At 36.1% G+C, this 12,537-nt stretch overlaps 1 protein-coding gene across 1 annotated transcript; it reads left to right on the top strand.

The window, feature by feature from the left end:
• Positions 1–1,915: 1,915 nt before the first annotated feature.
• Positions 1,916–11,009, top strand: LOC127442597 (growth/differentiation factor 8-like). Its single transcript, XM_051700751.1, has 2 exons — positions 1,916–2,260; positions 3,909–11,009. The coding sequence occupies exons 1-2, from the start codon at positions 1,942–1,944 to the stop codon at positions 4,655–4,657; spliced, it is 1,068 nt and encodes a 355-aa protein (XP_051556711.1). The 5' UTR covers positions 1,916–1,941; the 3' UTR covers positions 4,658–11,009.
• Positions 11,010–12,537: the final 1,528 nt, after the last annotated feature.

Below are 12,537 nucleotides of genomic sequence, written 5' to 3'. Positions count from 1 at the left end.
GTCATTAAAACTAATTTTTTAACCACTCCACAGATGTAATATTAGCAAACTACAGTTTCGGCAATTTGTTTAGGACATCTACTTTGTGCATGACACAAGTAATTTTTCCAACAATTGTTTACAGACAGATTGTTTCACTTTTAATTGACTATATCACAGTTCCAGTGGGTTAGAAATGTACATACACTAAGTTAACTGTGCCTTTAAGCAGCTTGGAAAATTCAAGAAAATGATGTCGAGCCTTTAAACAATTAGCCAATTAGTTTCAGATAGGAGGTGTACTGAATTGGAGGTGTACCTGTGGATGTATTTTAAAGCCTACCTTCAAACTCATTGACTCTTTGCTTGACATCATGGGTAAATCAAAAGAAATCAGCAAGACCTCAGAAAAAAATTGTGGGCCTCCACAAGTCTCGTTCATCTCTGGGAGCAATTTCCAAACACCTGAAGATACCACGTTCATCTGTACAAACAATAGTACGCAAGTATAAACACCATGGGACCGCGTAGCCGTTATACCGCTCAGGAAGGAGGCGCATTCTGTCTCCTAGAGATGAACGTAGTTTGGTGCAAAAAATGCGAATCAATCCCAAAATAACAGCAAAGGATCTTGTGAAGATGCTGGAGGAAACAGGTAGACAAGTATCTATATCCACAGTAAAATGAGTCCTATATCGACATAACCTGAAAAGCTGCTCAGCAAGGAAGAAGCCACTGCTCCAAAACCGGCATAAAAAACCCAGACTACAGTCTGCAAGTGCACATGGGGACAAAGATCTTACTTTTTGGAGAAATGTCCTCTGGTGTGATGAAACAAAATGTAACTGTTTGGCCATAATGACTATCGTTATGTTTGGAGGAAATAGGGTAAGGTTTGCAAGTCAAAGAACATCATCCCAACCGTGATGCATGTGGGTGGCAGCATCATGTTGTGGGGGTGCTTTGCTGCAGGACTGGGACTGGTGCACTTCACAAAATAGATGGCATCATGAGGAAGGAAAATTATGTGGATGTATTGAAGCAACATCTCAAAACATCAGCCAGGAAGTTAAAGCTCGGTCGCAAATAGGTCTTCCAAATGGAAAATGACCCAAAGCATACCTCCAAAGTTGTGGCAAAATGGCTTAAGGACAACAAATTCAAGATATTGTAGTGGCCATCACAAAGCCCTGACCTCAGTCCGATAGAAAATTTGTGGGCAGAACTGAAAAAGCATGTGAGAGCAAGGAAGCCTACAAACCTGACTCAGTTACACCAGTTCTGTCTGGAGGAATGGGACAAAATTCCATCAGATTATTGTGAGAAGCTTGTAGAAGGCTTCCCAAAATGTTTTGACCCAAGTTAAACAATTTAAAGGCAATGCTGCCAAATACTAACAAAGTGTATGTAAACTTCTGACCCACTGGGAATGTGATAAAAGAAATAAAAGCTGAAATAAATAATTCTCTCTACAATTATTCTGACATTTCACATTCTTAAAATAAAGTAGTGATCCTAACTGATCTAAGACAGAGAATGTTTTCTATGATTAAATGTCAGGAATTGTGAAAAACTGAGTTTAAATGTATTTGGCTAAATGTATGTAAACTTCTGACTTCAACGGTAGCTTTCTAGGCTGATGTCATCTTACATGACCTGTATATCTTGTTGTTACGTCATGATCATTTATTTGCATTTATATTTTCCATATAATGTTTGGGAGGTTTGTAATTTGTATAACCACCCTTGTCTGTTTAGGTTGACAGCATTATTCCTAATGTTTTGTTGATATCAAGTCATAGTGAAGTAAATGGTTAATCGGCTGTGTACTTTCAGTGTGGGTGTACATGACCGATCCTTACTGGTGGGGCGTGGCCAGCCACTATATAAATGAAAGCATGTTTGGAATTTCATTCATAGCATTGACCAACACAAAGACAGCACAAACAAAACGAACCTGCCATGCAGCACTTAGTAGCACAGTGCTTTCTTCTTTCAATTTGGGCTGTTTTTTTTAGCTTTTGTCTGGGAGAGTCTATGGCTCAACAGGAGAATGAAGACACATACAGAGCCCTGCAGCTTGAGGCTCTGAAGACAAGTATTCTGGAGTTCCTAGGGATTGACACACCACCTGGGCCTGGTGGAAAGCCTTCTCACCAGGACCTGGTTAGGATGTTTCGGCAGTATAGGAGAATTAGACAACTGCTTAGAGGAAACTCCAGTCAAGCAGAGGACCTTCAGCATACAAGAAAAGTCTCTACGGTGCTCTTTCCCACCATAGGTAAACTTAAATTACACTGTAAAAGGTGGAAACCTGCAACTGTTACCTTAATGAGCTATTTCTACATGATCTAACCAATAAAATGTATTTGGTTGGTGTAACCAGATGTATTCAGATTGATTCAGTGATGTCAAATTAGATGTTACCACATGAAGCACATGTTGCCTGGCTAGGGCGATCATAAAATGTAGTAATGACTATTATCATAACCCTAGCTGCGCTGCACACATATTTTAGGTTAAAAAAACATTTAAATGTATAGTTATTGTGTTTTTACATACAGTTATTAACACTCACTGAGCATGTTATTAGGAACACTATAGTCCTAATAAAGTGCCAGACGTGGTCTTCTGCTGTTGTAGCCCATCCGCCTCAAGGTTCGAATTATTTAGCTGTCTTAGATGCTATTCTGCTCACTACAATTGTACAGAGTGGTTATCTACCGTAGCCTTTCTGTCAGCTCGAACCAGTCTGGCCATTCTCCGTTGACCTCTCTCATCAACAAGGCATTTCCATCCGCAGAACTGCCGCTCACTGGATGTGTTTTGTTGTTGTAAACCCTAGAGACTGTTGTGCGTGAAAATCCCAGGAGATCAGCAGTTACAGAAATACTCAAACCAGCCCGTCTGGCACCAACAATCATGCCACGGTTGAAATCACTGAGATCACATTTTTCCCCATTCTGATGCTTGATGTGAACATTAACTGAAGCTCCTGACCCATATCTGCATGATTTTATACATTGGACTGCTGTCACACGATTGGCTGATTAGATAATCGCATGAATAAGCAGGTGTACAGGCTTACCTAATAAAGTGCTCAGTAAGTGTAAATGTGATTATGCAAATTATTAGAACTTTTGTGTGTGAACTGAAAAATAATCTTGTATTTACAGCAAACTGAATTTATAAGAAGTGTTGGGCAAGTTACTCTAAGTAAGTAATCTACCACAAATTACTAATTACTTGTAATTGTAACCACATTTCTAATTACTTTACTTTTTCTAAAACACATTTCATAGGAAAGTTTGTTTTTCCGTTCAACAAATTAAATTCTCCCTTACAGCAACTCGTTAGTGGGCGCACTCCCTTTAGCTGTCACAGAATCGCAAACAGTTGTACATAGTAACATAATTGTGCTTAAATGTATTATACATAAATAATATTATTTTAGAAATGTGTAACACAATAAATGTACTTAAAATAATTAACTTAATTGAAAGTCAGTAACTGTAATCTGATTACAAGGATTTAAAATGCAATGCTTGGCACTACTTTTGACCTCAAAAGTAATTAGATTACTGTAACTAATCACTTTGTAATCAGATTAAACCTAATACTTCATAAGAAAGACTGAACAATAAAAAAAAAAAAAAAAAAAATATTCAGCACTGAAAAACTGTTAATCTAAAAAAAAAAAAAGTTCTTCATGTGGTAACGTAAATTAACTGGTTTAATTCAAGTCAAACATTTTGAATACATTAGATAACACCAACAAAACTCATTTTAAGGGTTAGATCAGGCAGAAATAGCTTCTTAAGGTAACAATTGCAGGTGACCAATTTTTACAGTGAGTAGAACACACAATTGAACTTTTTCATTTGACTTCGGTTTGTGTTGTCTAATTTGATTTTGTATTATTCAAACAGTGGAGCCTCTTAATTCTACAGTGGAATTAAAGCAACAGTGGGTCGGAGTTGCCTTCCACAAGAACTCGCGCATCAAAAAGGGACTCACCCTGAAAAAGGCCAGGCTGAAAATTCAGAGACCACACATGGACAAAATTACACGCGGCCAGCCATGGCTCACAAAGGACATCCTGGTTAGAATGCATAAACCCCCTGGTTTTCATACAGAGACCATATTTCATACGAAGGACTTGAGCACTCGAGTTGTAATGTTGGATTTGACAGTCGTAGTTGAGAAGTGGCTTAAGGACACCAGCACAGAGCTTTTAATTGTTGAAATGTGCCTCATCAAAAAACAAGAAGGAAGTGCTCCATCCACTCCTCAGATAAAATTAGAACTTCTCCAACTGGCAAGGAGATTCAGGAGAGCTCAGTCTGCTAAGGACGAAGGTCTTGAAAATGAAGGTCACTGCAGGAGAAAGTCACTTAGTGTTTCCTTTAAAGAGATTGGCTGGTCAGACTGGGTTATTGCTCCCTCAAGCTACACAATGCACTTTTGCGATGGTTCCTGTCCACTTAATTATAAACCTGCCAGTATTCATACTCAAGTAAAGTCTCGTCTGCATCTCCTGTCCAAGGGAACGACACCTCAACCTTGCTGCGTACCAGCTACCTATGAGCCAATGGTTCTAATGCATTATGACAGTCGTGGAAAGTTAAAGCTTACGCCCTTCAATGATTTGTTAGTTAGCAAATGCCACTGTGCATGAACTGTCCTGGTAGAGTGTAGGATTCAATTGTATCATGTTTTTGAAGGAGACTGATTATCCACAGACTATCATGTTTGCAAATGGTAGAGAAAAGATCAAAATGAAGCAAGATGTAATGAAAAACAAGCAATGTCTCAAACTCATTCGGTTACTTGCCATACATTTATAAACTAGTTTGGTTTCTACACAAGCCAAACGCCAGAAGCCAAATCCCTACTTTATGCCTACTAAATGCAGTATAAGGTCACGTGATTGGCATACTGGAGTATCAAGTTATTTATTGTAAATAATTAGTAATGTTTTATACAGTTCTTTGCTTTTTTGTTGCTATTGCAAGTGAATCAACAAACTTTTTGTATATTTCTGTAAGGAAATAATTATATATTTTCAGTATGAATGTCCCTGTTCCCTAAAAACATTTCAGTAAACACGATTCAACATCATATCTTAATATAAAATGGAATATACTGTATCTTCTCATATTTGTTGTACAAAAAACATAGCAAGGCTGAGCTGCTGCTATGAAAACTCTGGAAGATATAGGTGTTAAAAAGCTTTAAATCTACATATAAATTACCAGCTCAAACTGGAATCTCTTGCATAGACTATTAAATTGCAGAGGATAGATAATCAGAATGAGTCATCTGTGTATGACTCACTCTGATCATGTAACTATGTGGTTGAACAATTTAAAATACATTTGCACTATATACATACATGCCTCAGAGAATGTGTAACCATTCAAAATGCAGTACATTATTTTACAATAAACCTCTTACAATATCTTCTCAATTCTAGATAATATCTCAAGGTCAAGTCATGCCATAAACCAACTAAAGATATGGCTGCCCACATCTTACAGTTGTAGCCTTGAAAATAGACATAAGTGACACACTTTGGCCATGACCAAAGAGTTTCACCAAAGACATGAGCTTCCTGACTTAGTGACACACTGTAATCAGTGATAACCTTTAACTGTTACCTTAAGGAGCTATTTCTACCTGATAGTTTTGTTGCTGTAACCTTATGTATTCTGGATGGTTCAGTGATTTTAAATAATATTTAAAATATTTAATTTAGATGTTACATGCACTCAAAAAAAAAAAAAAAAAAAAAAGAAAAAGATTTTTGCAGGTTGATCATTAATTAATTAAAATTAACTAGAGCAACATAGTTCTAGAATATTTTGTCTTAAATTTGTTGCGTTAAATTCAATTAAATTTGTATAATTTAAGTTTACTTAACCCATTTGAGTAAGGGCTACATGAATATTTGTTGTAGCATTGATGAAACTGCCAGGGGATTAAAATTTCCCAGCATGCTTTGCAGGGGACTGGATGGTGTGAACAAATGTTGAAACTAAATGTAAGCGCAGCGTAGTTCTAGTGGGAAGACTAGCAGCAGTACATCATCGCACCATAAGCTAGGTAACTCCTAGCCAATCACATGTAAGCCATTACTTTATAAGTCTGCTCACATTCTATCACATTGCTGTTTCAGTGTGCTAACACGGCAACCTCCCCCACCCCACCACCACCAGTTGAGTCCCGTCCTGCACAGGGGTAGGCTCCTCACCTCTGCCTCCTATCTCCGGCAGGAAATGACAGTTCCAAGTACAACTTCTTCGGACCGCCAGACAGGGCTTACGCCAAAGAGAGACATTACATTTTCTGTTTTGTGTTCATCAAATAATGTCATCTTGAATTTCACTCAAGTCTGCGAGTCTTCCTGATAGAAGTGTTATTTATACATTTTTGAGCAAGATAAGAACAGAATGAGTTTTGTTCATGTTTACTGTTCTGTTTTATCATTTTTTTAAAGTAGTGTTTGTTTGGCTGGAGTTTGGGGGGTTACTATTGCAATGAAGACTGGTGCTTGTGCAGGGGTGTAAAATAATTGAGCAAACAGACATAGGCATTGTGCTTATGTTGAAATTTTGGGGATTTGTACTTTACTCCAGTGCAATTTAAACTGAATACTTATACTTTTACTTAATTACATTTCCAAAGATCATTTTTTACTTTTTACTCCTTATAATTTTATTTAAATTTGAAAGTACTCTATTCATTTTTGCAGATCATTTTATTTCATCTTACTGGATTGAACCCGCCTTTTCACTGTATCTGTTAAATGACAGATGACAGACCAGAGGTTAGTAATTTTAAATGAAGTGTCGCACAGCGGCTGTGTGGAGTTCTGACTATCTGAAGAGGCAGAATTTCGGATCTGATTTGAGCTTCGGATATGTTGATATATTTGTGTGACTAGAACGCATGTGATCACCCGACTGAATGTGATGTATTCATTCAAAACTATATGAGCACAAAGTGAGAAACACTGATGGTTTTTGTTCTAAACTTTATTCTATGCCTGCTACTTCTACAGATTGGACAGTTATGAAGTCAAAAACTATCATTCATGTTGTAAATATATACAGTTTAAAAACAAAAGGCATTTTTTTTTTTTATTTTATTTTATTGAAGACAGACAAAAATAAATTTAACCACAAAATTATGCATTAAGAATCAACTTATAACCCTTTATACTGCCCCATTTTCTGCCATAACTCGACAGGTTCCCCAGCCATCTGGAAGTCATCTCCTCGAAAGCTGCCACTTTACCCAACTTGGTGCACCACTCACGAAATGAGGGTGCATCAGTTAACTTCCAACCGCTAAGGATTAGCTGTCTGACAATCATCACGCTGATTAGGACCCAGCTTTTCAAATATTTATCTCCTATATTCAGGACTCCTCCATCACCCAAAATACAAAGTCTGGGGCAAAATGAAAACTGAGTGTCCAGTACATCACACACAAAATGATGGATCCTCAACCAAAATTCCTGAATCTTAATACAACCACAAAAAACATGGATTGTGTCCCCGTCTTCTGACTGCATCGCCAGCAGGTGGGTGTGTCTTTAAGACCAAGCCTATACAATCTAGAGGGTGTCCAGTAGAACCGATGCAAAATCTTAAATTGCATAATGCGCACCCTTGCGTCTCTAGATGCAGACTTGACGTTTTTTAGAATCCTAGCCCACACGCCCTCCTCCAATATCAAGTTTAAATCTTTCTAACATAATCTCTTGATAGAAGCTAAAGCTCCGATCCCCAGACTCTGAATTAGCAGTGAGTAATACACTGATGCCTCATGACCTTTTCCAAAAGCAGTAATCATCACTCCCTGAGTATCTGCCGCTTTAGGGGGTGTATGCTACTCCCAAAAACAATACAGAGCAGGTGGCGCAGCTGTAAATACCTAAACAACTGAGATCTGTGAATCCCAAAATGTTGAACCAAATTTTCAAAAGATCTCAACACTCCACTCTCATATAGGTCACCGAGTGTAGAAACCTCCCTCACAATCCACTCCGACCAGCAGAAAGGGGACTTATTAATACATAATTTAGGGTTCAGCCATATGCTTGAGGCAACATTTAAATAAATGTCCGAATTAAACACTCTGGACACTTTTGTCCATACCGAATGCAAATGTGAGATAACGGAGTGTAACTTAACTTCTCAGATTAGTTTGATAGAAAGGTTTTGCAATGGCTAAATAGTGGCAAGAACTTCTTGTTCAATACAAAACCAGGGAGGGGCTCTCTCAGGTGGAAGCGACCAATGAGCCAAATGTCTGAGACCGAATGCATAATAATAAAACATAATCTTGGGTAGGCCTAGTCCACCATTGTCAATCGGCCTATGTAACTTATTGAAATTTAATCTGGGACATTTACCATTCCAAATGAAGGATTTTGCTATGCTATCAAATTGCTTGAAATAAGATAAGGGTCATCTACAGGGAGAGACTGTAACAGGTAGTGCAAAAATATTTCAGATTCTGTATGTTATTTTAATAATATTAATTTGTTATATATGGCAGTCAACTAATGACTCACCTTTCGCAGTTTGTTTTAAGCAAATTAATTAATAATTTGTTAGATACCATGCATTTTTAAATAATATATGTTGTGAATAAAGTGTATTCATTTATTTTTATTCACTGGTACAACAGAAAAAGAGCTTTTGCCATCATTCATTGTGTATTTGTTTGAGTCTGGCTTCTGCTGTATTTTGTTTCCCATTTGAAAGCGTGACATGTCGTTGTAACGAATGCCAAACTCGGAGGTACGAGCTTCCTAGGTCCACTTGAAGGCAGCATAAGGCCAAGTTGCGAATACCACTGGAGAGAAATATGGCAATTGTCAGAGACAGTAAAAAGGCGACTTAACAAACCAATTGAATTTAACAACATCCACTCTCACATAATCTCCTCTCTTGATTTCATTCTAGTTAGGAAAAAAGTTACTTTTTACTTTTTTAATAACTAAGTACAATTTAATGTGAATACTTTTTTACTTTCACTCAAGTATGTTTATGGCTAGATGCTTGGACTTTTAATTGAGTAAAATGTTCTCAGTATCCATACTTTCACTTAAGTATAATTTCTGAATACTTTTTAACACCCCTGTGCTTGTGCTTTGATTGAGGATGGACTTGCACTTTCAAGTGATGTTTGATTTGAATGCTGCTTAGCTCTTTAAGCAGTTGCTATAAAAGGGCAGCAGTTTCACTGTCCTTACACTTGCTCACATAGCATATACTAACGATAAAAAAAATTACTAATTTGAACCAACATAGGACAATTAATTAAATAAACCTTAGTAAATTTATAAGATTACATTAGACCAACATAAAAAATAAAGTTTGATTAACCTAATAAAGTTGAGTTAAACCAAGACATGGGTCAATTGATTTGACATAATCCAACTGAATTATGTTGGTTTAATGAAACTGAATTAATTAGAAGTAACTTAATTCAATTGCTTGTAAAAAACTTGCTTAAATTAAATTAAGTAAAGGTAATGAATTCATTTTCTGAGTGTGAAGCAACTTTTTCAGTGAAGTGAACCATAGCCCATACAAAATTGTATAGTCTACAGGATTTGTTGTCTCTAAACATTGGAGATACATTATCGGATGTATTATTATGACATAATCTAATAACCTAACTGATCATCATATCAATAGTAATTGTAATCTAAACAAGATCAAACAAAGCAATAAATAAATACAGTTCCTTGTACTTCTTTTGTTAAGAAAAACCACCAGTTCACGCATCAATAAAATTGTCTCAATAGCTCACTGTAGATACTAATAGTTATCTGAAAAAAAAAAAAAAGCTGACTCAGCTTAAGCTTTATTTTTTACTATTCTTACAAGTTGTAATTAAGTTACCATTACTCTCTAAACCCTAAAGATGTCATTAATAAAAACTCAAGTGCTCCTAATTGAACAGTACTTGAATTGTCACATTTTGGAATCATAACTCAAATATATACGTTCTTTAAACTTTGGCTTCGAGTACCATTAACTCAAATGTATCAAGTACAAAACTGCAGCTGTGTGGAATACCCATAAGCCCTTGCGCTAGAATAAATTATGTATATTTGGTCAAAATTAGAGAACTTATGGAGAAATAAGAAGTAACCAGTGTGCCATATGGCTCACCTAGAGTCCAGTCATAATTTCCCTTTTACTGTATAGGACATGCTTTAACCCCATTTAAATAATTAATTACAGATGAGTTAAGTTTACTTGTAACTAGTTAACTATACTTAAACAATTAGGTTCACTTTACTTGAGCCAAATAAATAAGTTTACTTAGAAAAAGCATGCATACTGATTGCCTTTTATTTAAATTTAAGTAAGGTATACTAATTCGATTGTGATGTGTAATGTGTTCTGAATTAAGCTTGATAAAACTTGTGGTGACATAAATAAGCATTTGCTCTCAACTTTTTAACTGGAAATGCAGTGAATGTGCAGTAGATTCTAAGGAAAGTCCCCCATCTGATTATAGGGTGTACAGCCTGCGACATTTACTTTGACGTAGATAATAGTATACAGAGTATTACCTAGAAAGTCACTAAACAAATGTCCAGCTGCCGGACTGTGATATCTAAAGTCTGAATCTGACAAGAGACTGATTTTGTCTTTAATCGTAAATATGAAGGCACTGCTACCACCTAAAGACACAAATTAGTGAGACCAGATGTCAATATAATTTTTCAATATCTGATCGCTGGCAACAGTGAGTGGCCTTTATGGATAGACAATTACTTTGTTAGACAATTACTCTTTCAGGGCTCATGCATTTCAGTTTTAATGGTGACATTATTGGGCACAGTAAAGAATGGCATAATTATTACTGCAAATCAACTTCAAAGATTAAAAATGTAGTTTTGTGTATATGAGGCATGTAACATAGCATAATTGTTTCTGCACTTGAAAAAATAAGCAAAGACACTTTAAAAAAAACTAAAACTTTTGAATGGAAAAGAGCACATGTGAAGGGCCTAATTTTTTTGCAGCTGGCGGTCAGAAACCTGGTAAACTGTGATATCATCGTTTGAGGTCATGACTGTGTTTTGCTGTCTCACTATGTCTAATCAATAAACTCAACTAAGTTGGTTGATGTAATGTTTGCCAGACATTTTCAGGGATCACTGAGGTCAAAACTTCATTAATTGGTTAGAATGTTAAGATTGTTTTAATGAAGTAGAAGTAATGTGAAGCCTTGTTATTGTTTCACATTATGCCAGTACAAATGACTCTAACACTTTGTGAATTAATACTGGATGCTAAAGCATTTTCCATTCTTCAAGCATCTGGCATAATGTACAAACTCTCCTCCGGATCTGGCTGGTAGAGGGCAGGAACGTTGCTGTAGATTGCATCATTTGGATCACACGGGTGGTAAACTCCATGGGCGCTACATGGGAGCAAAAATGAAATTCAGTTTTCTTGATAAAGATTGACATTCAAATGCAGACACAACAACCATCTTAAAAACCCACATTAAATGAATATTCTGGATTCAGTACAAGTTAAGTTCAATCGACAGCATTTGTGGCATAATGTTGATTACTACAAAAATGTATTTCGACTTGTGCCTCATTTTCTTTAAAAAAAAGCAAACGTCTGGTTTACAGTGAGGCACTTACAATGAAAGTGAATGAGGGCCAATCCGTAAATGTTAAAATACTCACTGTTTCAAAGGTATAGCAACAAGACATGAACAATATGTGTGTTAACAAAATTTAAGTGTAATATAATCACTTACAAACCTTTTCTGTGTAAAGTTATTTCCAATTTTACAACTTAACCCCATAATGTCTTAACAGCTCAAATAATACATGAGTTTAAACAGAAGACTTAATGTAAGGGCTTTTATAAAATTATCAAATTTCTGCCTTTAAACCCTTCATAAATTGGCCCCATTCACTTCCATTTTAAGTGTCTCACTGTAACCTAATTTTTTGCTGCTTCTTCTTTTTTTTTTTTTTTTAAGAAAAGGAGGGACGAGTTATTTTTGTGGTAATCAGCAGTACGCCACAAATGCTGCTGACTGAGCTTAACCCGGAATATTCCTTTAAGACCTTTCCTTAATGCATTAAAATCATGGTTGTAACCATATCAACAATAACTGTTACAATATAAATGTTTTGAAAAATGTGGAACTTAAGAATTAAATGTTTGCTCAACAAATGACACGTGACACAAAACAGAAAGTAAAAATGTATATTCACCACACAAATGTAACTGTGTTCAGTAAATCTTTCAAGTCAAACAGAGAAATCTGTTTTGGCTAAGCAAATGTTAGGGGCCGTTATGTGTTTTTCAATGGTTAATTCTAAAATTATTACATTTTGTTCACCCAATCCTGAATATGTGGTTACATTCTTCATTTAAATACTCACATTAACACTAGGTGAAGTTTGCATTGGCATGCAACTCTTCTATAATTATAAATCATTGTGGCAAAACAAAAACTCCTACCATGCAACTGTCACTGAAATACCTTTGAAAA

Source organism: Myxocyprinus asiaticus, chromosome 6 (genome assembly GCF_019703515.2).
Source record: "Myxocyprinus asiaticus isolate MX2 ecotype Aquarium Trade chromosome 6, UBuf_Myxa_2, whole genome shotgun sequence".
Lineage (NCBI taxonomy): Eukaryota > Metazoa > Chordata > Actinopteri > Cypriniformes > Catostomidae > Myxocyprinus > Myxocyprinus asiaticus.
Note: the sequence above shows the minus strand (reverse complement) of the source record. Positions and strands in the feature narration are given on the sequence as shown.